Source organism: Camponotus vicinus, unplaced genomic scaffold (assembly GCF_025532165.1).
Source record: "Camponotus vicinus isolate PSW18456_S1 unplaced genomic scaffold, iyCamVici1.0 SCAF_1, whole genome shotgun sequence".
Lineage (NCBI taxonomy): Eukaryota > Metazoa > Arthropoda > Insecta > Hymenoptera > Formicidae > Camponotus > Camponotus vicinus.
In genome coordinates this window covers 14,728,546-14,753,513 of record NW_028141945.1, presented here as the reverse complement: position 1 = coordinate 14,753,513, position 24,968 = coordinate 14,728,546, and the positions used below count along the sequence as shown (strand labels likewise).

At 34.6% G+C, this 24,968-nt stretch overlaps 1 protein-coding gene across 1 annotated transcript; it reads right to left on the bottom strand.

Moving 5' to 3' along the window:
- Nucleotides 1-143: 143 nt before the first annotated feature.
- On the bottom strand, nucleotides 144-16,633 carry Cdk5alpha (Cdk5 activator-like protein). The gene is made up of 4 exons (XM_083107932.1): nucleotides 14,205-16,633; nucleotides 12,715-12,957; nucleotides 814-1,110; nucleotides 144-282 (listed from the first exon to the last, which is right to left on the bottom strand). The coding sequence occupies exons 1-4, from the start codon at nucleotides 14,643-14,645 to the stop codon at nucleotides 187-189; spliced, it is 1,077 nt and encodes a 358-aa protein (XP_082964058.1). The 5' UTR covers nucleotides 14,646-16,633; the 3' UTR covers nucleotides 144-186.
- Between the last annotated feature and the right edge of the window lie 8,335 nt (nucleotides 16,634-24,968).

The following is a 24,968-nucleotide window of genomic DNA, read 5'->3' as shown; positions in this document are numbered from 1 at the left end:
TCGTCGGCGCGACTAGTACGCGGCTGCTGCTGCTGCTGGCGGGGCAACGTCGGGGTCGAAGTCGAGGTCGATGCCGTGGGGTCAAGCTGCGAGAGCGGCTCCACGTCGTCGCGACGGCCATCGTCAGAGCGTCGTGACGTCGCAGCCGTGCCTGGCGATGCGCACCAGCAGGTGTGTGTAGCTCCGTCAAGCTGCCTTGGTGGGTACCGCGACTCCGGAGACGACGAGGCTCCGTTCGAGGCCGCTGCCAGTCAGACTTCCACGTTCGCTGGAACCGCAGGCCTATTCGAATTCACAAATTAGGGTTGGAATAGATGAGTTCTTATTTTACTACTTGAAAAATAGGTTTTGTATTTATAAATACATATTATAAATACATATTTTGCATACTAAATACAACAAAAAAATAAATAAATATATTTATTTATTTGATTTTTACGAAAAAACCTTTATTTTAAAAATTGGCTTTTTAATAATTTATTAGTTATTTAATTAGGTTACTAATTTGTAACTTCTGTGACTCATTTATACTACTAATTCAAATGAATTGAAGGAAATATAAAACAAAAATATTTATTTTAATTACTTTAAGCTATAAATGATTTACAAATTAATAATTTTTAATGAAGTTGAATAATTTTTTCAAATAAAGATTTTCTTATGTTATATATATATGCGCTACAATAAATTAGTAAATTGAATAATAAGAAATATATGTGATTCTTAAATCATCGACGAGATTTATTTCGACACTTGATGTATAAATGAAGAGTATCTTGATTTTATGAATAAAAATTTAGTAGTTGAACGTACCTTCAGTTCGCTGAAGATCTCAGTGAAGAATCCGGGTTCGCTGTTGATTCGCAACATTTCGGAGCTAAGTCGGTTGACGATCAAGAGACATCGGTCCCAGAATTTATCCTTGCTGTCCTCAACGAGGAACGGTTTCAGCGGATAACTGATCTCGTTGCCCATATAACTGTAGCTCAGATAAAGACACGTCAGCACCGTCGCCTGGAGTTCTTTCTCGGATGCCTCGTCTCCGTCGACGAGCTCTTTCACCAACATGTACACGAACACTACATTGGCAGGGTTTATAAAGGGCACATCCTGCCAAACAAAAAAAGACAAGTGTGCAATTAAAACATTACATCTATTGCTAACTTTTATCCGAGATGGCGTAGGAGTTATCTAATTAATAATAGATTAGCTATAAAACGCATTATGCTCTGGTCTATAATTTTATATTAATTTATTTCTCATTTAATTATTTTTAATTTATTTTTGTTTATTTTATTTTACATTATGTATGTTGTGTATGTATGTGATTTATATATCTTTTTTTAATTATATCGTCTGATCTTCGAAATAATTATCGTCGTTATTTTATTTTACATTATGTATGTTGTGTATGTATGTGATTTATATATATATTTTTTTAATTATATCGTCTGATCATCGAAATAATTATTGTTGCATCTTCATAAATATAATAATAAGAAAATATGATTTATATCTATAAATATTTTTCTTTTTATGACTGAAAATACTAACAATATAAAATTCATAACAATTTTTAGTTATAAAAATAAAAAGGCACTCAAGTATTTTGTATGTTAAAATTTATTATATTGAAATTGATCATTTCAGAGAGAGATACATATCGAAAAAAATTCATATCATTTTTATTTCTAATTATTATTATCATTGACATGTATAAATTTACATTTTTAATTCTGTTCTTGTTACTAATTGCATACTATCTATTATATACGTATATCTTAAAGTATAACGTCATAATAGGCACATGTATGTCAATATAGATATATGTAGGCATATACATATTGGACGCAAGCGCTTTGAATACAATTATAGTCACACAGATGTTAATTAGTGCGGATACACATATAAGGAGAATATGTCGTATAAATAGGAGTCTATTTATACTTGATAAGATCTCCATTAGCCATGAAATATATAAAAAAGTGTGCAATTAGATACGTCTATAGTACCACACAATTGCAATATTAACTTGTATAAATTGCGCACAGCAATTTTGCAAATTTTTGTACATCATTTATATTTCGCGAATGCGCAAATAAATACTGTTCTTTCTAATGTCGCTCCTGTACATTAAAAAAAGTTTATTGAAAAATTTATCACATGCCTTGTTAAGTAAATAAGTCCATTTGAGGGAAAAGAATACATATCTTTTATCAAGAAAATGTGCAAATATTATATAAAAGAAGATTATTTTATCTCTGGTTTTATCATATATTTTATAAAATCCAATGAATTTAAAAATTCACTAAAACTCGACAAGAGCGATGACTTTTCAAACAATAATCATATTATATACAAAGGATTAAATCAATCTATAGTATTTAATCCATGTTAACAAGTTCTTACGATTCAATTGTTTAGTATTACAAGTTTTCCATTTCAATTGGTTTAATCCACATTAACAGTTTTACAGTTCAAGTAATAAATAGCTTGCCTATTTCAATTACCAGGCAAATTGTATCGCGTATCATAAATGATCCCGATACTAATGCATTAGCCTGAAAGCGCAGAAGCATCGATTCGACCTAATTTTCAAATGTAACGCGCAAAGTGCATCCAACTATAGCGTTACACCTAGTACAAGTAAACAATACTCGCTCCGTAAGCACAGAGATAATCGTGAGAAATATCATGACGAGTTAATCGCGCATTCATCCGGAAATAACGAATACTCCGTTTGCGAGGGAGGAAGGAAGAGCGAGAGAGAGAAAGAGAAAAAAAGGACACATACGAGGATGATATCCTCGCGATGTAAGGAGCGGAGTACGAGAGTTCGTGAGAGACATGTGGGTGCACCAGGCGAGGCCGCACGCTGGTGACCCGGGAGGATCGATGCCCCCGATACGGGGTTCGCGCACCCCCGCGCTCCTCGCGACACGATCGGCACAACCCTGGTTTTTTTTTGTTGCCCTGCATGCGCTGGCCGTTCCTCGTTAGCCGGGTCGCTTAATGCACATTACGCCGCGCGCACTCACGCTTGCGATTTGCTCACACGCCAGAATGCACATCCCCGGACTCTCTCTCTATCTCTTTCATCGTGTCGTACGAGCCGACAGGGCCGTCGACATTGCCAGCAACGACGACGACGATGATGATGATGATGATGATGATGATGATGATGATGATGATGATGATGATGAAACCCTCCTCGCGCAGAAATAATCGGAGCAGCATACGTTGCACAATGCAGCGGAAAGAAAAAGGGATGAAACGCTGTCTCTTCAGCGAGATTTTCTCACAGGGACTCCAGAAATTGCGAGTACAATCCAACTACTGCGAAGCTTCATTGCATCGTATTTTATCGAGTCTCTAGAGTTGGCCACTTTGTCGAGTTTTTTAAACTTTTAATCTGAATTATTCGTGAAGAAGTAGATTTAGATGACTTGAAGAGAGAGTATGAGATAAATAAAGCGAATTGGAATAATTTCAGATTTAAATCACGAAATACTTGGGTCTACTTCGTTCGATAAGCTTCAAGTGATTCGTATGATTTATTATTATTGCATCGACTAGTCGTGATTAATCGAGAGTAGTAACCCAGCAAACACCAAGTAACGTTCATATAATTGTTAGTTGTAATTTCCCATCCAACAATACAACTGTTACATGTTATATAACTGTTGCATAACATGTAACAGTATATTGTTGAGAAGGAAATTATAACTAACAGTTATATAACTGTTATTTAGTGTTTGCTGGGAATTCTTTTGAAGTCTACCATTTTGCGTAGAAGCTGTTGAAAATTTGTAGGGAGGATATTCTAGAAAGACCGTGCTTCCAGATTTCTTCGGAGTTAAAATGGTGGACGAACTATCGATGGTACTGGGCGAATAGGGTACATTGCAGTAATCAGAATCGCGTGACGTTATCGAGAAAAATTATTCATAGATAGCGTCTGTCGACAGAGATATGTTTTTATGTCTACAACCTAACAAAGTAAAACCTCGTCTATAGACTTAAGGTATCGCGTGAGCGAACATAATAAACGCAAAATTATATCAGGTCACATACTCATAAAATACTTGCATTTTATAAAAAAATAAATAATAAATAATAAAAAAATAAATAATAAATAAATAATAAATAAATAAATAATAAATAAATAAATAATTTGTTCTAGAGTCTCCCATTTCCCCGACACTTGGCTTTTTCGATCCATCACATAATATCTACAAATCATTTTATTAATATAATTTTCTTAATACAAATGGAATCATTTATTTTCATTGTTACTTGACATGTAAGAAAAGAAAGATTATATTATATTAAAAACAACGCGTATTATATATCATATAATGAAAAATTTTGTTGCGGGCAATTCGATTAATCGAATCACTCGAAAATTAATGAAAGTTAATTCAATCAAAATTACATGTATCGAATCTTATTTTTAGATTCCAATTTTTTCAATCCGCTCTTTTTTCGCTATAAAAATATCAACACAGAGTTGATCAAGGAATCTTAAAGCGAAAAGAAATATAGAGCGCGATCTTTCTATAGCCCTCTGTCATTATTATTTCAAGAAAACCTTAGTACAAGGCTTTTGCCGTCGCATGATTTGCGCGATTCATCAGAGTGCTCCACGTGCTTCGGTCAACGATCAGGTATCATGGCGCTCGAGAGGGCACGGTGCAGCCGAAAATTGGAAGAGGGAATGGTGTCGATATATATACCCAGTGTGAACGTATATACAATCTCTGAGTCGATCGATATTCACCCAGGAGCGAGCGGTCTGCCCTACTCGCTTGGGGAACGAGAACTCTCGCTTGTATGGACCTAAATCTTTTAATTAAATTTCCCAGACTGCGCGGATAACGATTCCACGATGGCGAGAGTGTGCCAATTTGGACCAATTAGTGGCGCATTCGGAGTGAAACGCCCTTACAGCCGCAATTACAATCTGACGTTTAGCTGCTTCAGGAAGATGTCCCTGATGAGAAGCTTCGAGAGGAGGACCCGCGTGAATCATGCGCTCTTGAGCTGCCACCACGTAATTAATTTATGCAAATTAATGAGATATATCCGAGAGAGAGAGAGAGAGAGAGAGAGAGAGAGAGAAAATCTGCTACAAATCGATAAATATTCCCTTTTAGGGAATTCTATGAAATGCAGAAGCGTATTGAGACTAATTGTAAGTTGGTTTCTCAAATGTACATTTCGCAAAGATGTACGTTTAAATATTGGGCGATTATTTCTCAATTAATTATCCCCGGAGATAATTAATTAAGATTAAATGCCATGTGACGGACGATACACGTGTCGTGCGAGAGAAACGTGACAAGAATGGAATTTTCAATCGCATTTGTATGGTCTCTTTTTAACTGGATTTTTAACATTGCGGTCCGATTTGATCTTGTTTAACGTTTAGACGAAACCGATCGGCGAATAGACTCGTCCACAGCTATTTAAAGTGTGCTTTGTTGACATTCCGATGGGACTAGTAATATTAGACGATATTGCAATGATGTAAAGAATAAATATATTTCATTTATGTGTGTGTGTTTGTGTGAGAGATAGAGAGAGAGAGAGATTACAGAATTTTAAATAAATTTTCTTTTTACTTATTTCCCTTATTAAATATCTTAACAATTATTTATAGGTCAGAAAAAACATAGATATATATATATTTTATATTTTTAAATAAAATGTATATATTTCAAATAAGAATTAATTTTTTTTAATATTAAATATTTTAAGAATAATACATATATATGATAATTATAAAATTAATATTGTAAGATAGCTACTTCTTCATAAATATTTCAAATTAGTAATTACTCGCTTTTAAGGAAAGTTACGAAGTCACGAAGTTATTTAATTAAGACTGATGTCAAGAAAAATTCTGGGATTAATTATTATAAATTTAAAGGAATTATTATTCAGAGCATTCGCAACAAACCTATGTAATTCTATTTTCAGATTATTGGATCTAAAATCATCCAGGATCTATCGGATATTGATAGGGCGTGTAACTGATGTCAATGATGTTTATTTAGGATCAGACTTAAAACCATATTTATATTCATAATCTCGATGTTTATTTAGGATCAGACTTAAAACCATATTTATATTCATGATAAGATTCTTCTTCTAGTTCTAATAAAAAAATTTTTTCCGGTTATAACATTGTGATAAGGAATTGAATCAAATAAATATTTGATTATGAATATCAGATAGACTTAAATCATAAACAAGGTTACTCTTGACGATAATATTAGAAAAATATTTAAAATACTTGGAATATGTAAATCGTATAAAGATAACGAAATTGATTGTTATATAATTGTTATATAATTGTTATATAATTGATCGTGTCTATTTCTTCAGAAAAATTCTTTCAACTTAATTACGAGATAATGTCGAAAGAAAGAAAGTTATCGAAATGTCATAAAATGATTTAATTACATGCGCGTATATATCGTAAAAATAGTTAATGTTGATTCCTGCGCTTTCATAGAAACGGATTTGATTTTATCACAGCGTGTACTAATTGTAAGCGACATTTATCTCCCCTTCTCATACACGGTCACGAATTTGTCGTTTACACGTGCATGTCATACACGCGCGGTTTTCAGAAAATGCACCCGGGATCAACTCTGCGCGCGTTATACTTGAGAAATTAGATTTAAGCACGTGCAGGATCGATATCCAGAAACGCGTGCGACTAGATTTGTTTTAACGTAAGCTTTATGGTAAATATTTCATGATAAATATTTGTGCAAAAAAATAGAATATACTATCGCACTTTCACGACATTTAAATATTTTTATCATACAGTATATATGGGATTTTTTTACATAATCCATTATTTATCTTATTCTTCTCTATCTTCTTCTCCTCATTTTATCTTTCTCTATCTCATCCTCCACTATCTTATCCTTCTATAAATATCGGATTAGACGGTGGGAAAATGAATTTATGAGTAGCTGTGAGAAGAGAGAAAAAGACATATTAGAATGTGCTTCAGGGAAAATTATTCAAGACGTCTAATTATCCCATTTACGTCAAGCTTGTCGCAGATCATTAGTATTGAATTATGTCATTAATCTTGTCAATCAGTCAGCGCTGTCAAATTGAAGAAAAATTGGTAAAAGGTTCATTTTTTCATTTCATGATCTAAAATTTTAATAGAAGTTTATAAGATTGCTAAACTATATTATTCTCTTATATATATAAAATACAAAAATTTTTTTAAATCAAAATTATGTTCAATTTTGATTGAATTTTTTATTGATTTGAGCCAAATTCCTAACTATTAAGAATCTTTTTTTTTACTTTTCGAACTAATTTAAAAAGACATCTCTCGAGGGATCAGTCGTATACGCTTTTTCATGCGCGTGATCATAGATTTAGAGCGAAAAAAATCTTGGCCAGGAGCTAGAGAATATCTTCCCGGAGAAGAGAAAGCGTCTCCCTGTCATAATTAAGATCGAAGGGTGAACGTCCCTCTTACGAACCCTCGCATTTTTCCGCACGTCCCTATGGGGTGTTCTTGCGACGTTGCCGTCTGCTGCTTCTGCGCAACGTTTGCGCTGCACGCGACCCTTCGTCCCTTGTGCGGTTTTCTCCCTTAATGCGCATTGCTGCACACCTTTCTCACTTGTCTTGTCAATCGAATCCTCGTTGGATTTACCACAGCATAAGATAAAGTTGATGCCAACTTTAGCCTTTCTACCATCCAGCAGTAATATTTATTTTGCGGATGCAAAGTCGCAATATTAATAATGTAGCACAAGATTTATAATTTTTTATCAATAATAATAATAACGAGGATCTAAACAAGAAGTTCATCCTTAATTAAAAAAAAAAATTATTTATATTACTTAATCTTCTTTTACGACTTATATCTTAACTGATAAAGATGTCAGTTTTACAAATTAATGCCATGTATCTGTGTTAATAAGATAAAAATGGGTATAATATTACAGAAACATGAAAATATTTCTATCGAAAATAAAATATATGTCATGTATCGCGTCACAAGAAAAATGGAATAATATTTCTACGCTTTCGCTTAATATAAATTTTTATTGTAAGAGAGAAATGCCTGTTTAAACATGGGTCAACGTCCCGAGTAGGATCAAGACCGAAGACTTATTTTAGGGTCGGAACTGGAGTAGAGTCAAAAGGGTGAAGTGTAGATGAGGGATTTGAGGCTGAAAATCAACGTGCTTCGATAGCGATCATTATAAGGGATGCATCGACAGCAAAACCATCCTCTCGTATGTATATCTGTGTACATATATATACATATATATTTATCTACACGATGCACTCGACGAAGGAGACCCAACACACGCACGAATAGCTACCGTGTTGGTTGCATATCAGTAGCAATAACATATAGCTTTATCTATAGCGCTCTGTATAGTTGTATTGTATTCATGGAAATGTCTAGTGGTTATCGACTTTTACACATACTTGGTGAATTTATACATACAGTGTTACTTGTTCGGTATTCCGAGAAGACGAAATAATTAATCACTTTTCTGTCAGTTATTTTTACAGGAGATTTTTTAATCTAATTTTTTACTTTCTTTTAATAATTAAAATTAAGCCCATTTTTTGGAATATATTCTCAGGTTTACTCATTTTTTTAGATTTAAATATTTCTTTAATTTCGCGTTTTTACGTTTTGTTGCAAAGATATAACGTGTAAATATATTCGGGCAAACTCGAAAAGTAGTTATTTGAATATGCTTTTTCTTCATTTGCCTTATTTTCTAATTTGTCAGGATATAATTTCTAGTGGCTTCCCCTTTTTTATTATTATCGATTTAGTGCGTTTGAATAATTTAATTGTAGATCCAGAAAAACTGTTCTTAGGGAAGATAACTGGAAATGCTAAAACCGTTTCGTAAATATCATTAAGTAATAATTAATCGTATTATTAATCCTCCATTACTTGCGCAACGTTTCATTTATGACTCGTCATCCAATTTATATTTTATCGGTTATCAATATGCATAGTGTTAACATAGCGCGAGTAAAAAAAAAATTTCGAAAATATTCCGCGGAAAAGAGTCGACGTTTCTGGCATCATACTTGGCTAAATAACAAATTAATATTTTAACGTACTTAATACGTATTTAACGAAAAATTATATATACATTTTTCAATATTTTTTTTTATTATTTATAAACGAATGTTATAAAAATATGATATATTTGACTTATCAAAATAATTATGAGGAATAATTTTTTTATTATCTTTCATTTTTTCTTATTTTATTATATTTCCATTATTTCCTTTATTTTTTTATTTTATCAAATTTTCAATCTTTTTGCTGCGAAAAAAAATGTTTCATTTAAAAAAAAAAGAATATCAGAAAGAATCGGACGAATGGTAAGGAAAGCAACCCCGATTGAATGATGGTGCATGTTAGTGGACCATACCGTGATAACGTGGGCTCTTTTAGATATTGGATGCAAGAGCATCCCGTTATCTCTCTCGCTCGCTTTTCCAGCGATTTCGCACGTGGATTTATTGACATGAGAAATCGATGTCGGTGGGCGCAGGGTTGTTACTAGGGAGTGTGTCTACGCAAAGGCACTTTATTATGGACGTCTTCAACGCCTCCCTGCAAAGTGGGTTGAAACACGCGAGTGTCGCAATAATACGTCGCAAATTGTCGTGAATGATAAAATGCGCCATAAATTCTCGGAAATAACTAGAGCAAGCCTGTATTATAGATTTGTGAAATAATGCTTGCATTTCACATATTCTAAAATAGAATAATTAATTTTGCGAAAGAAAATTATAATGAAGTATTACTCCAGCAAACACTAAATAATAGTTATATAAATGTTACTTGGTGTTTGCTGGGATTTTTATTTCAATTATTACAGAGAGACACGGACGGAAATTAATCATCCTTAAAACATTTTAAGAAAGAAAAGAAAAGTGATGAAAAAAAAATTATAAACACGTCAGTTTTTATATCGGGTGACAAAATTATCTCGGTGCAAAATTTAGATTCCGACGAGTCTTTAAATAAAATCAAATAAACACTTCAAGTGGCTCGAAAATTCTTCCTCCAAAAGATTATCTGACTCGAATATAAACGTCAATCGACGTCAACAAGGCGCGATTGTTTGCAACGATTGGCGTTTGAACGTCACTCGTGTGACGAGAAAAGTCCACCCACGGGAATCAGGGAAATTGTCGCAGTGGTCTGGAATTATTACAAGAGCGTTTCACGCTATTTCCCATCAGGCTTCACGAGCATCGCAGTTCGTTGAAGGTTGCACGATGGCAATAGGCTTTCGTCATAAAGTGGGTGAAAGAATGCCGCCGATATGCTCGGCAGATAATTAACCCTCTCGTGCAACGCTTATTTTAGGCATTTGCACATTTTCATTGTAACGTAACGTGCCTTTTTACATATTTAATTTATCATTTCGCGTGACTCAATCGCGATTAATGTAACAAGCACAAAAATCAATTCTTTTACGCGGTTTTGTTAGAAAGATTGAATTAAATAATTTTTTTTTAATTATTCAATTTAAAGAAAAAGATAAATAATCTTCTCCGTGAAAAAATAATATGCGCGGAAAAAAATTTTAATTTCAAACTGCGTTTTTTACATTTTCTTGAAAGAAAAAATAGCATTTGATAAACAGAAATTCTCTTGTAATTTTGAGAAACTTTATTTTTAAAACACATGCTCTTTTTCTAATGACCAAGTCTCTCAATTGTAGCTCATAAAAAATAACTAAAATTGATGTTTATGTACATATTTTTTGAAGTAAAAAGAAACGTTTACATTTTTCATTTACGACATTCGTCAGAAATAATTGAGCTTTTATGACAAAAATGAATATGTATCGTGCATAAAGACGCAGACACAAAGTGGATAAACAACAACGTAGATTTTTGCATTGTATTATTAATAGTTTGATAGTATTTTTAAGTCGGCGGCCATCTACGTCAGTTGACTATCGGAGTGAAATATTTTTAGTTTGATCGATAGCTTCTACGCGGAGAGAAGGCGAGTCTTAGGGACCGTGCAATTTGCATAGGTCGCGTAATCGTGCGCATGATAGTCTCATTAGCATAAACGTTAAATTCATAATCGAATCAAGAACTGGCACCGACTGAGACCGCGAACGGTAGACTTCGTCTGATCGATTCGTTTTTTTACGGAAAAAACACCATTTTATTGGAAGCTATAAAACTTGCCAAGTAAGACTAAGATTGAAGGACGAAAAATAAGAAAAAAATAAGAAATCTCGAACAGAGAAATTTTGACATGTATCCACATAATTAATAATTTATCGTTTTTTCACGGAAAAAACACCATTTTATTGGAAGCTATGAAACTTGCCAAGTAAGGCTAAGATTGAAGGACGAAAAATAAGAAAAAGATAAGAAATCTCGAACAGAGAAATTTTGACGTGTATCCACATAATTTATTTCTCTTTGAGAAGAAATCGCGACTATACTTTTTTAGGAGAAAAGAAAAATAATTTCGGGAGAAACTTACTTTGTAAAAGTTTCCTTTTAGGGAGGAGGACATCTTGTACTCAGCGATGTGTCGAGAAAAAATAATAAACTAATAAAATAATAAAAATAATAATAAAATAAAATAATAATAAGATATAATAGTAATAAAATAATAATAATAAAATAATAATAAAATAATAAAAATTTTTACACGCGCTTTTAATTTTATACAGAAAAGCTCAATCACAATGCAATATTGAAATTCAGTACCTTCTCCTCTTATGCATGTCAACCACAGACAGTTCATCCAGATGGAAGCTCCCGTGAAAAGTTATGGCCTAATTCCCCCCGTGACATATTGCGACTAACATGCCCTAAGTGACTCTTATTATGCGCTACTGCGTATTCCCGCGGGATACTGTCCGCGTGTATTCAGTGGAAGAAGCCTTTTCCTTCGTGACACGTGCGGATCTCATCATCCCGTCCGTAATGATAGTCTCTTAAGGGAAACGAAACCTTTTAACGCATCGAAGACAAATATTCGTATTTTTTAATTGGATCGCAGTTGCCTTTCAGAATATCCCAGATTTGCATGCCATTATTTTCAATAATAGGGTTGGAGTAACATGCATTTTGAATTCAAAGCTGTCATTTTTGGAGTTTAACGTCAGAGATGTACGTGTTCATGATGACACTTTGAACGACAGTTTTGAAAATCACGACAAATTTCAATCTTTACTCGATTCTTTTCTTTTCAATCGAAATACAAATCTTTATTAATGTCATTCTCAAGATTTTTTACTCGCGTTCGATGATTATATTTCAATATCACAGTGCAATCAACAAGAGTCAATTGCCTCATGCTGTCGATGCATCTTAATTACCCAATGACGTCAAACTGGAGCTCGATAATTGTATGGCGAATATATTCGCGGAACAGCTAACTAGCTGGTAAACGAAAATATTTGCTGTCGAGCGGAAGTTTTTATTTTTTTATAGAAAGAAGAAATATAAGATTACTATATCAACTGGTTCTTAATATAATATTTTTAATATAAAAAGTTATTCACTAATGAAACGTTTGATCCATTAAATAAACATATCATGATCTCATATAAATAATAATTCTCTTTTTTGTACAAACTCTCGGTCTGTCAAATTAGGATTAAATAATAGAAATATATTAAATGGCGAATTATGACTCACCTGCCAGCCTTGAAGCAGGAGATTTCTGTCAACGGTCCTAAGCCACATGACAGCATCGCCGGCTTGGAAGTCTCTTAAACGGATGCATTTCTTGTGCAGGAAGACGCCGAGGCACTTGAGCAATTCCGAGGTGGAGGCTTGGATGACGGTTTTCCTTGGCCCGGGGGGCAGGGGTTTCTGCACCAGTTTCTCACACGTCGGATTGTGCGTGGTATGATTGTTGTTTGACGCCGGTGGTTTTGTCTAATTGAATCCAGACGAAAATCATCTCTTAATAAACAGTTCTCTTAATTTTATACATCAACGAAACAATTATTTTTAAGGTAAGGTTTTCGATTTTATTTTACGTTTAATATGTGCCTTGTAAATTTGTTGAAATGGCGGATTTGTTAAAATTGATGTAAATTTATTACGTTTTGATATCGCCTATCAAATTTCGATAATTGAATCATACATGCAATTTAATATATTAATAATTTTTATAATATTAATATTAAACACGCACACACTGTACATATTTCACGTGTATATAATGTGATAATTTTTCAATACATTCGTGCAACTTTTAATGGAATACATAAATAACAAGATATTTTAATAGAGAATTTATTATGTATATTTTATACCCGTTCGTTATTAAATGTTACAAAGAGCTTAAAAACTGACTGAATATTGAATATACGTTAACTATCATCATTTTGAATGCTTGGAAGCACCCTTGTTTCTAGAAACAGAAACTGTTAGCGAGAGGGTGAAACTTTGTAAGGAGAAAAACTGCAACGTGCCACGCGAGAGAAAACATCGAAACGATCGATGCACTTTCGATCGTGTCTGAGGTCAAAGTACGTTGTTGTATATTTTATTGCTCACACTATAAATCTCTCTCAATATTTCTCTAGACACAACAAAGAAATTTACGATTCTAATTGTACGTTTATTTCTAACAAAAGCCCTTAGTATCTTGAAACCCTTACGCTTTCCTTTTTATTACATGATATTACCGTTATTATTATGTATAAAAATTTTTAATAAATAAATCATTATTTAAAAGGTTTTAATGTAATCAAAGCCTCTTGATAATCTATGCAATTTTTTGGAGTATTCCAATTTTTAATTATGCATAAATAAATGAGTGTAATTGAGAGATTAAATTATTAACAAATATATTTTATTATTATTCTTTTTTTAATGTAATAAAATTGTACTTATAAATAGATATTTTGATCTAATTCAATTTATGTATAATTCAATTTGTAAAATATCAAAACATGAAGATTATTATAAAAAATATTTATTATTATTAATTATTTATTATTATTAATTATTATTATTATTTAGCCTCTGTATATATATTTTATTATAAAATAATTTTGTTCTATTTATTTATTCTATCTATTTATTTTTTTTACGCATAGCACACTTATTAAATATGCCAATTCATAAAAAAGATATCAGAATAGAAAGAGTTTGTTGCATCCAAAAGTACTCACCTGTGGCGTCTGTATATTTTTATTCTTATCAACGATAGGTATGTTATCGAGCGGCTGCCTGAAGGAGATGTTCTTGTTCTTGTTGTCGAGCTTCTTCTTGTTGTTGTTGGTCGTGCTGAACCGTTTCCACGACAAGGCGTTTATGAATAACGAGTGTTTCTTGAGATTCTTCTCCAACGCATTCTTTTCCGAGATGATCCTCGCGTTATCGTTGTTGTTGAGATTAATATTGTTGTTTTGCAACGAGTTGTTGTTGGTCGGCGGATGATTCGTGGGCGGCGCCGGCGCCACCGTAGCAACGCTGCTCTTGTTCTCGCGATTCTTCGCGTTGTTGAGTTGCTCGTAATTGAAGTTGTTCAGCGTAAAGTCAGCGGGATGACCCGCCGGCGGGTAAGCGGACCCGCGACGGTCCCGCGGACTGAACGACAATACGGTCCCCATACTGCTGGTACGGTGCTCCAGATGTTGCGATGGCTGCTGCTGTTGCGCCTGCTGCGGCTGTTGACTTGTCGGCTGCGCGGCCTGATCTCTGCCGCTCTGTTGCGGCTGGGTCGGGTTCTGCGGCTGACGACTCACGTTCTGACCCGGGTGAGGATTCTGGGCCTCTCGTCCCGGACTGGCCGGTTGGCCGGGATTCTGTGTCGGTTGGCCAGTGGGATTCTGTTGAGGATTGTGGCCTGGATTACCGGGATTGTGACCCGGGTTGCCCGGATTGTGACCGGGATTGCCCGGATTGTGGCCGGGATTGCCCGGATTGTGGCCGGGATTGCCCGGATTGTGGCTGGGATTGCCTGGGTTGTGACCAGGATTGCCCGGATTGCCCGGATTGCCCGGATTGTGTCCGGGATTGCCTGGATTGTGGCCGGGATTGCCTGGGTTGTGACCGGGATTGCCCGGATTGCCCGGATTGTGTCCGGGATTGCCCGGATTGTGTCCGGGATTGTCCGGATTGTGGGTCTGGTGACCGGGGTTGTTACCGGGATTGTGGCCGGGATTGCTCGGATTGGGCGAGTGGCCCGGGTTGCGATGTCCGGGATTTTGGTGTCCCGGATTGTGGGCCGGGTGACACGGATTCTGATGATGCTGAGACGTAGTGGGCGGCGGTCTCGGCGGACTCGGTGTGGTGACACGCTGCGGCGGTGGCGGGGGTGCTCGAGGAACCGAGGACTCCCTCGAGGGTCCCGTCAGCGGGGTCGCATCCCCTGGCTCGATGGCCTCCTCCACGACGGGACCCACCACCTCGCTCAACCGACCTCCCAGCCTGCTGATTTCTACCTTCGACTTGAAGGACACTACTTTTCCTTCCTCCCGCGATGTCGGGCACGGATTTATTTCCCCTTTCTCTGCCAAACCTCGTCTCTTCCTGCCGAGCTATGCGAGATTTCGCGATAACGCACCCTCTCCGCGACGGGAGAGCGTTACAAGTAATAATGGCGGTCGTTGACGGCAATCGATGAACGTACAACCAGACGTACTTGCGAAACGGGCACAGAAATATCCTGGCTCTTGACGTAATAAGTCCGCAGCCGCTGTACCTTTCGTATCGCTCAAGATGTCACGCGGCAAGATGTCGTCGATGCGCGCAAAAGATGTCGGCCGTCGCGCAAAATGGCGAACGATCGATGCTTTACCGCCCTCCGCCTCTCGGAGGGTGGATGAGCCAGGTGAACGAAAACACTGGAGCGACGCACCGAGTCACCCTATTTCATACCCTGATTCTTGACCCTCCGCGTGTTGTGCCTATTCGCGACACCCTTCCGAGTTGCACTTTCTTTCTCTCTCCCTCTCTCTCTCCGAACACTCTCGATGCACTCTTTCCGCACTCTTTCGGTCACGCAATTGGACCAGCGCGGAGGTCTAAAGGTACAGAGGTACTCTCTGGAGACTCGACACCAAAATCCAAAATCGTATCGATATCACCAGCTCCTCCTTTTCCTATCTCTCCGTTTCTCTCTTCTTTTTCGTACTCGCTCTCGATTTCGCGTATCGCTGCGATCTTCGAGGTCACCTCCGGAGTTGCACTCAAGTAGGATCTCCTCGAGTGATGTGGATGTAGACTCTACACGACGGACTCTGCGAATGTTGTAGCACAACGCGCGCACTTTCTCGAGAACGTAGCGAGAACGACTGATGGCACTGAAGACAGAACTTTTCTTCTTCTTGGTCGCGCGGCGAGTTTCGCTGACAATCTGCTGCGCTCGTCCTCGACGACGTCGACGTCGCCGCCGTCGTTCTCGTCGTCGTCGGTCGGCCGTGCGTCCACCACCTACGTCTACGGCCAACCAAGACGTAGCACGCCCCGTTACTGTTATCCGTGCGCGCGCAATGGTTCGATAAACGCGGAACGTCGATGGTCGGGGGTGGAAACGGACGAGTAGCGTCCACGAAGGAGAAAGAGAGAGAGAGAGAGAAAGAGAAAGAGACGGGATGGGTGCGAGAAGGAGCGTGGAAGGGTGCGCTAAGGGCGATCGAGTGGGAGCGCATCGCGGAGGTGAGACGAAAAGGGCGTCGAAGACGGAAAGGGAATGAGAAGGACGGAGGGACACGGAGAATAAGAGAGGGTGGTGGACGAGGCTGTGTCGCGAAGGGTGAGAAGGAAGAGTGATTTTCGCATGTGTACCACTGTGTATACGCCCAAACTTCTCTCTCCGTCGTAACCCTCCCTGGAGAACCCCCGGGAGGACAGGTCGAGACTGAGCCGACCGCTAGAGTCGCCTCCGCCGGAGAGATTTTCCAGGAGGGGCTTCACCGACGAGTCGTGAACGTAGGTCGAGATTTTCCGCAGGACGCGGGAAAATGAATGAAAGTGGGACGCGCGCCGACGTAAATAAACGCGGCGGGCAAGTAAATATTGAAACTCGCTCTCAAGTTCGTGTACGAAACGAAATGAATATCCTTTCTGCAAAGTCGCGCGGATAAAATGATAAAACAGCCTGGAGAATTTCGAGGCGACGAACGAGTGTGCGAAATGCGATGAAATTGCATTTTCATTATGAAACTTTTTTTGAAAAATCGCCAGAAAAATCTCGAACCAAACTGCCAAATATGCGATATATATTTATGTATATATCATTATTATCAGACATTTTTGAATTTTTTTCTTGGGGGGGGGGGGCAGTGATTTCTATTTCTAAAAATCTTCTTTATAAAATATTATTGCGCCACTTGATACCTTTACATTTTTCATATCTACATATTTGTTGATTTAACAAGTGTAGTATAAATTTTTAGAACAAAAATATTGCTATTTTTCTTTAAGTAAAAACACATACATGTTGTCTAGAAAAATTTTCTTCTCAAGTTTAAATAATTTTGAAACAAAAAATCTTACTAAAAGAAATAAATTTTTAATTTATGTAAATATAATTGTCGATCTCAAACTATAGCAAAAAATATATCATGGAAATCAATAGAAATATTGCAAAGTTAAAATTTCAATTTTTCACATTTTTATGCAATGATTATAAAAAAGCGAAGTCTTATAAATCGAAAAATTCTGGAAAAGGATTTTTTGAGAAACACGTTTGACACATTAAGATTATAAGCCAAATTAAATATTTTATATTAATTTTTATATTATTTTATATTATTATTATATATTAATTTTTATATTATTTTTATTTTAATATATTTTTCTTTTGTTGTTTTTAAATATTTTAATTCTTACTGTTAATTTACTATGGTCATAAAGCCACTTTTAAATTTTTCTTTTTAAAATAGTTTTTGTTGAATAGCTGCTTCAGTTCTATGGGTTATTATGTCTTTTTTCAACGTCAAACGTTCGTCGTCCTTTCTCGAAGCGCTCGATATTTCTTACATTAGCATATGCTTTTGTCTGTGCGATTCTCATTTTATAGACATTACTTTGATACATCGATACTCCTCATTGAAAATATAAATAGCCAAGTTTCTAACTACTCTCTAAAAGTGAATCAGTGTATTATCACTGTAATCAGTGCTGTACTTATAACTGCTTGTAATCAGTGAGTATTTACTGTTTTTCAGTGATAATACACTGATTCACGCTAGTGAAAGTAGTATATATACTACTTTCACTAGAATGAATCAGTGTATTATCATTGAAAAATAGTAAATACTCACTGATTACAAGCAGTTATAAGTACAGCACTGATTACAGTGATAATACACTGATTCACTTTTAGAGAGTACTTTATTCGTTTTATAATGTAAATGTTTAGGAGCAATGTTAAAATTTTAGTTATTGTTTGTACGTTTGCTCTTAACAAACGCCTGTAATAAATCTTTATTTGGCAAAGTGATTAATTGTTAAGAAAAGAGCAAAATATTCATCTTTTTTATTTCTAGAATTTCTCTATAGTTTTATTTGTGCGCACGTGTAATATATGATATATATTGAATATCATTCTGAGCAGTAAATCTGTTGCTGTAAAATTTCTTTCCAACTAACATATGTTTTCTTTCCATTTTTTGGCACTGAAATGATATTGCATAGAGCATGGGGAACTTCTCCGCAATTATTCGAAAATATTCTGTCTTCGAAATACAGCTTGGAAGCATAAAAATGCTTACAAAGATTGATTTATAGTTAGATGTAGTTCAAATATTTAATTTTTCCGAGAAAAAGAATTGTCGAGGGCGTTATTTCTATCTGTGTGATAAAGATTTTTGATAAAGTAAAACGTCTTAAATTCTTTATATTTCATGGAAATATTTTAGTGACACACTTTTAAAAAATTAAGCTTCAAGAAAATGAAATAAAAGAATTTATTTTCTTTTTTAAACCCGAAAAATTGAAAATCTCAAAAGGACGTATTTAAAAATATAGAAGAGAATATATTTTTCTATAAAATAAATGGAAAAGTGAAATTTAAATGAAGATGCGTTTTAGGATAAAGTCATTTAGATATCATTACTTTTATCTTTATGTAAGAGAAAGCTAGATATTTAGGCATGATACGTATATTATTTTTAATGAAATTTAAGTGATCCTTTTTAAAAGTAAGGATATCTAAATAACCTTTCTTAAAAGTAATGATATCTAGCTTTCTCTTACATAAACATAAAAAATTTCTGTATCTCCACATATATAAATTATTGTCTTGTATACTTTAAGTGTTACTCGAGTTGTTGCTTTTAAAAGAAAAATTTTTTCGAGTTAAAAAAGCGATTTTTCTTTTATCGCATTTTCTCGAGATGTTTTAAAAATGTATTTCCAAAACAAAATTGGATAAACTACAATTGTGACTTTTTTTACTTTCAACGTTTTAGAAAGCGACATTTTCCATTTTGTAGAAAGCAGCGCGCAAATAGAAATAACATTCGATCCCTCAATCCTTGTTTTCAATCAAAGGATAAATGTTTGAACTATACCTGCTTATAATAGCAACCTTTGTAAGTAGTTGTATACGTCTGTCTATTCTTATCTAGAATCTACAGTCTTATCATAATTAATTTTTGTTCTGTTTAATTACTTGTTTATGTTCGACATTAAAAAGAGACCAAAACGTTTGTCATATTTCATATCAATATTTTCTATTGATAATAAAAATAAAAATCTTAGATATAAATTATCGACTATTTTTAAGAACGTTGATATATTTCAATTCTTAAATTCATTACAGTATAAATAAGTGATTTGTACGAAGTTTATGTAGTTTTTAACGGAAACATATTATGCAAAAATTGCATTATTATACATATGAACGAAAAAAACTGTGTCACGAATATTGAAAAGTGGAAAATAATGCCGCAACATCAGCCGCATGAAATCCAATAAAATGCAATAAATTCCCTGTAATGAGCAATGTTAATAATTATGACTCATTACTTTTATTTCCCGAGCATTATAAGTTTCTCTGAATTTGTGCCATAATTAAATGAGTAAAATAATTGAAAAATTATAAAAACAGAAATTTTTTGATTTAAAACAGCGCTTTGAGGTCACGTTAGCTATTTTTGTATAAAATATATATAAAAATGCCAATATATAAAATCTCTGTCCTCGATAAACTATTTATACCAGTGTGTATATATATATATATATATATATATATATATATATATATCAGAATTTATATACGCGAGAGAGTTTGTATGCGTTTCGTCGAGATATCGCATATATGCAAGTTTCTTTCTCAGATGCATTTTAAGATAAACAATAATTCTTTACAGGTTGCACAATTTTCTTCTACATTACATATGTAACTTGGGAGAACTTGCCAAGATCTTTCATTTTTAAATAAAGAATATATATAATATAATTAATATAAATTTCATCGCAGAGAAATCTTAGATACAGTAACGACCGATTAATGCGTATTTTAGAGGTATAGACCTGTAATCAGGCCGTGCTTTCCGGGAGGGGATGAAAATTTCACGTAACCTGCTTTTCTTGGAAGCTGGAACAAGGTCAGCGTAGTTGCAGCCTCGAAGGGCGATGAATAGGGGTGGCGACGCGGGCAGGTGGAAATGCGCACGTGTGGCTCCGAGGCCTGACAGGACACCACTCGTGGAAGCACAAGTCGGATGTGCAAGCGATTTTACCACCGTGTGCGGCGTGGAAGCGCATAATAATAATGTCGCATTGTGCATCGCGCTCGTGAATGCGCGAGACTATTGGGGAAGGTCGCGATTACCATTGCTTTCGCGTGGGGATGAATCGGAAATAAATTCCTTGGATTTCTACAATAGCGAAGAATCAGTATCGACGTACAAAAATTCTTAATTTATTCCCCTCTTGGATTTAAAATTTTTCATGTATATAAATATATATGTATATATTTAAATATATTTAAATAAATATATTTTATAATAAATATATTTCTTATAAACATATTTATTATATATATATTATTTTTAATTAATTAATATATATTATATATTATTTTTTATAAATAAATATATTTTGTAATAAATATATTTCTTATAAATATATTTATTTCCTTCAATCAGATACCTCTCTTAGCAAATTTTATCCATAACTTATAAAAGCAATCAATCAATAAAATAAAATAAATAGTAAAAATTCTCTAAATCAAGGAGAATTTTGCAAAATTAATTAATCGATAAAATAAATAATAAAAATTAATATTATAATTAATAATAAAATTTTTTAATTGAAAAAAGAATATACATGTATATAAAATCCAAACCATTAAACGCAACTTTAGTTCACTGATTTATTACGTTATATTTTTAAAGCGCAATTTATTATTCTCAGAAGATATATGCATAATTCTCTGTCCAAAATAAGGATTACAAAGTTGGATTCTGAAATTTTGACTTATTCAAGCATCTCGAAACTCACTATTTCGAATAAACTCAATTGCATCGTTTAAAATTGACCTAATGACCGGGTATAGATAACACTTTCAAGTAAAAAATAATATTTTAATTTATAAACAAAATTTTGTTGTAATATTTTTTAATTATTATAATTTTAAATTATTTTTTAAATTATTATAATATCGTAGTTAACATAATTATACGTAACAAAAAAACAATACTAGTAATGATGCCGCGTCATAAGTAAAAACATGAAGAAAACGAAAAGATTTTATCTTTAATTATTAAATTACTATTACTTTTAATTAATAAGCCTCTATGTACGTTATAATCAGATTGAGTTATGCAGGAATTAAATAGGTTGAGGCTTGCCTGTAGGGACGTGTGTATGTCTTTCTCTCAATTTAGTAGCGATCAATAACGAGGATTCATTATGAAGGTCCATTCCTGACCGCTAAAGAGGAAGATGGCGGAGTTGGAAGACAAGTATTTATTAAAAGATAAATCTTTGGACATGCAAGGGATATTGTGAGAGTATATCGATTTCTTCTTGGATTTAAAATACGCCTGATGATGAGGAGGATATTATTTTCGCTCATGTCGAAAAATGGAATTCTTGTTAAGCTATGATTCTCCGATTCGCCATATGTCACATTCTCTGAAAAACATTTTAATATACTTAAGGGAATTTTTTCACCCTCACACACACCTACAATATCGTGGATGTTTAACGACCGATAAAGCAAGTTTCCCTCGGTATCCTGCGCAACATTAATCAAAAAAATGCAAGTACAAACTCACGTCCGTATATTTTCGTTGGTGAGTAAATTTGCATATCATTTAGATTTAATTTGCATTTCATTTCATTAATTCGATCGCGAGCATATACCTCTCTCGGCTGTGCTACGTATTAAATTCCATTAAAAATAAAAGACAAAATTATACGCGTGAAGGAGTGCATATAAAATTGCATTAACTTGAAACACATCGGAGGCAGGGAGGGATGAAAAATTAGAGAGGTTCATCTCGAAGTTGGGGATATGGATTCCAGCGGGAGAAGAAGGAACCGCCGAGATCTCTCGGCTTTAAGGGATTTCCCAAGTCACCTGACCCGAATGGATCCTCGATGATATTCTATTCCTGAATTATGGCCAGACAATTTTAGGTTGTACGCGTCCCATTAATGTCGAATCATTTCTCATTCAAGAGTCAAGAGGAAGATTCTGGATATGATTCGTGATTTATTTTTTTACGTCAAGTTACAAATTCTGACTTGTGTCTGCAAGCGTCTGATTAATTGTTATTGAATCTTTTTCGTATCGGTTAAATATCTAAAAATTCAAGAAAGAAAATTTCTCTGTTTTATTAATTAATTCGAAATTAGATTTTGAGAAAACATTTTCTCTGAATCAAAGTTGCGTATTGCACGCAGTAGTAGAATCTATATACGATCAGACGCGGTACGGTCGATTAAACATATCAAGTCCACATCTTTCCAAAAGAAAATAATATATGTGTTTTTTCAACAATAAATACATTTATAATAAACTATACTGTTAAACTATATTATTCTTTAAATTTTTTAAGTCCCAAGATTTCATGCTAATAACGTGAGAGAAAGGGGATTTTGTTTCTAACAAGTGTTGCCTCGAAAAAAATAAACAAAGACTCGCGAGACTCAACATCCTTCGAAATGTATGGTAAATCACAGTCGCAAATTTTTGATGACATTCACGAGGAATATCGAAATATTCAAAAGAGTTGTTCACTTATCGGAGCGAGGGGCAATCAATAATGTCCCACATGTCCTACTTACATTTACCTTATTTGTTCACAATTTTTCTATAATTAATCGACCGTGCGGCGGCGTTCTCGTTATCCCTCTATCCAGATGCGCGCAGCCCTGAAGAGAGGCTGTAAACGTGTAAAATCAGCGTCGGGCGTCGCTCCGGAGCGGCTAATGGAGCGTGACGAACCTCTCTGATTGCCGCTCCGAGGAGGCAGAGAAAGAGAGAGAGAGAGAGAGAGAGAGAGAGAGAGAAAGAGGGAGAGAAGAAGCGCTATTGAATGCTGATAAAAAAGTAGCAGGTATCAGTCGGCGGTGCAAAAGCGGGCTAAAAATATAATGTTCACTCGCGTCGCGTTGGCGTAAAATTGCGGCTCGTTCACGCGGCGTGTCCATCGATGTGACCCCGATACGTAGCCGCGATGTTCGTCGACTCTGAAAAAAAAAGAACGCCTTTTATCATCCGTAATGAAATGACGATAGACTGTGCGAGAAAGACGAGAAAGACAGAGAAAGAAAAAGAAAGAGAGAGAGAGAGAATATAACACAAAAAATCGCATAAATTATTCAAGTCAATGGCAAACTCACGTATCTTAATAACTGTTGCAAGATGAATTAACGAAAACTTGAATTTACAACATAAATTTACAAGACATTTCCGAAAATTTGCCTCTTTAATTTTTATCAAAATATTTTATACCAAAATACTTTGTATATAGAATAAAAAAAATAGATGGATAAATAATAAAAAATCTTATAAATAAGAATTTTATTAAGAAATTTATAAAGTAGGATAAATTTAAAAAGAAACATGATACTTTTTAATTCTATTTCTATAGAATATTTTTCCTTTTCAAGTTTTTTTAATAACTTATTATTTATATCCTACAATCGTATTTTTGATCTTTAAGATTATTGCAAATTGCATTTATGTTGCTTTCACGTAATGTTCAACACCGTAATTATTTTTTGCCTTTTCTAACAGTTAAAAAAAACTAAGCTCCTTTCACGAGCGAGCAAGACGAAGATCTTTGTGGGTGTGAATAATGAACAAAGTGCCACGTGTGTTGCGGTGGTGGACAAGTATAAGTGGGTGGTACGAGATACCTGGAGCGTGAATTATTATCTTTTATCTAGAGAATTAACTGAACTATAAAAGGATAATGGAAAATCCGTCTGTTTTAGATGTTCATCTACAAAAAAACACTTTTTTAAGATATTTTCAATTGTTATTAATAATTACATTAATCTGAAATAACTAGAACATTACAAAGCGCACTCTCTAAAAGTGAATCAGTGAAAATATCACTAATTTAAACAGTAAAATAAGATTTCACTGAGAATCAGTGAGTATTTTATTGATTTTCAGTGGAAACGCTTATTTTTTTGTTATTTTATCTTATATCTCACTGATTATGGCCAGTTAAAATAAAATTCACTGTAAAACCAGTAAATTTCACTGTAAAACCAGTAATCCCTAGTTCGTTTGTTTACCGCTACGATCGCTATCTCTCTCGTATTTAGTTTTAGTCATAAGAATTATATGAAGTTTGCAAAGAGCGACAGATAAAATTAAAAATATTACTTCGATTTAATTTCAGATATTAAGTCGATCTTATGAGTCGGACAAATAAATGTCTGGCGACTTAATGAAAATTATTCGTTCGTTATCTATTTAAAATAGCAAGTTCAATATGCATGTAATATATAAA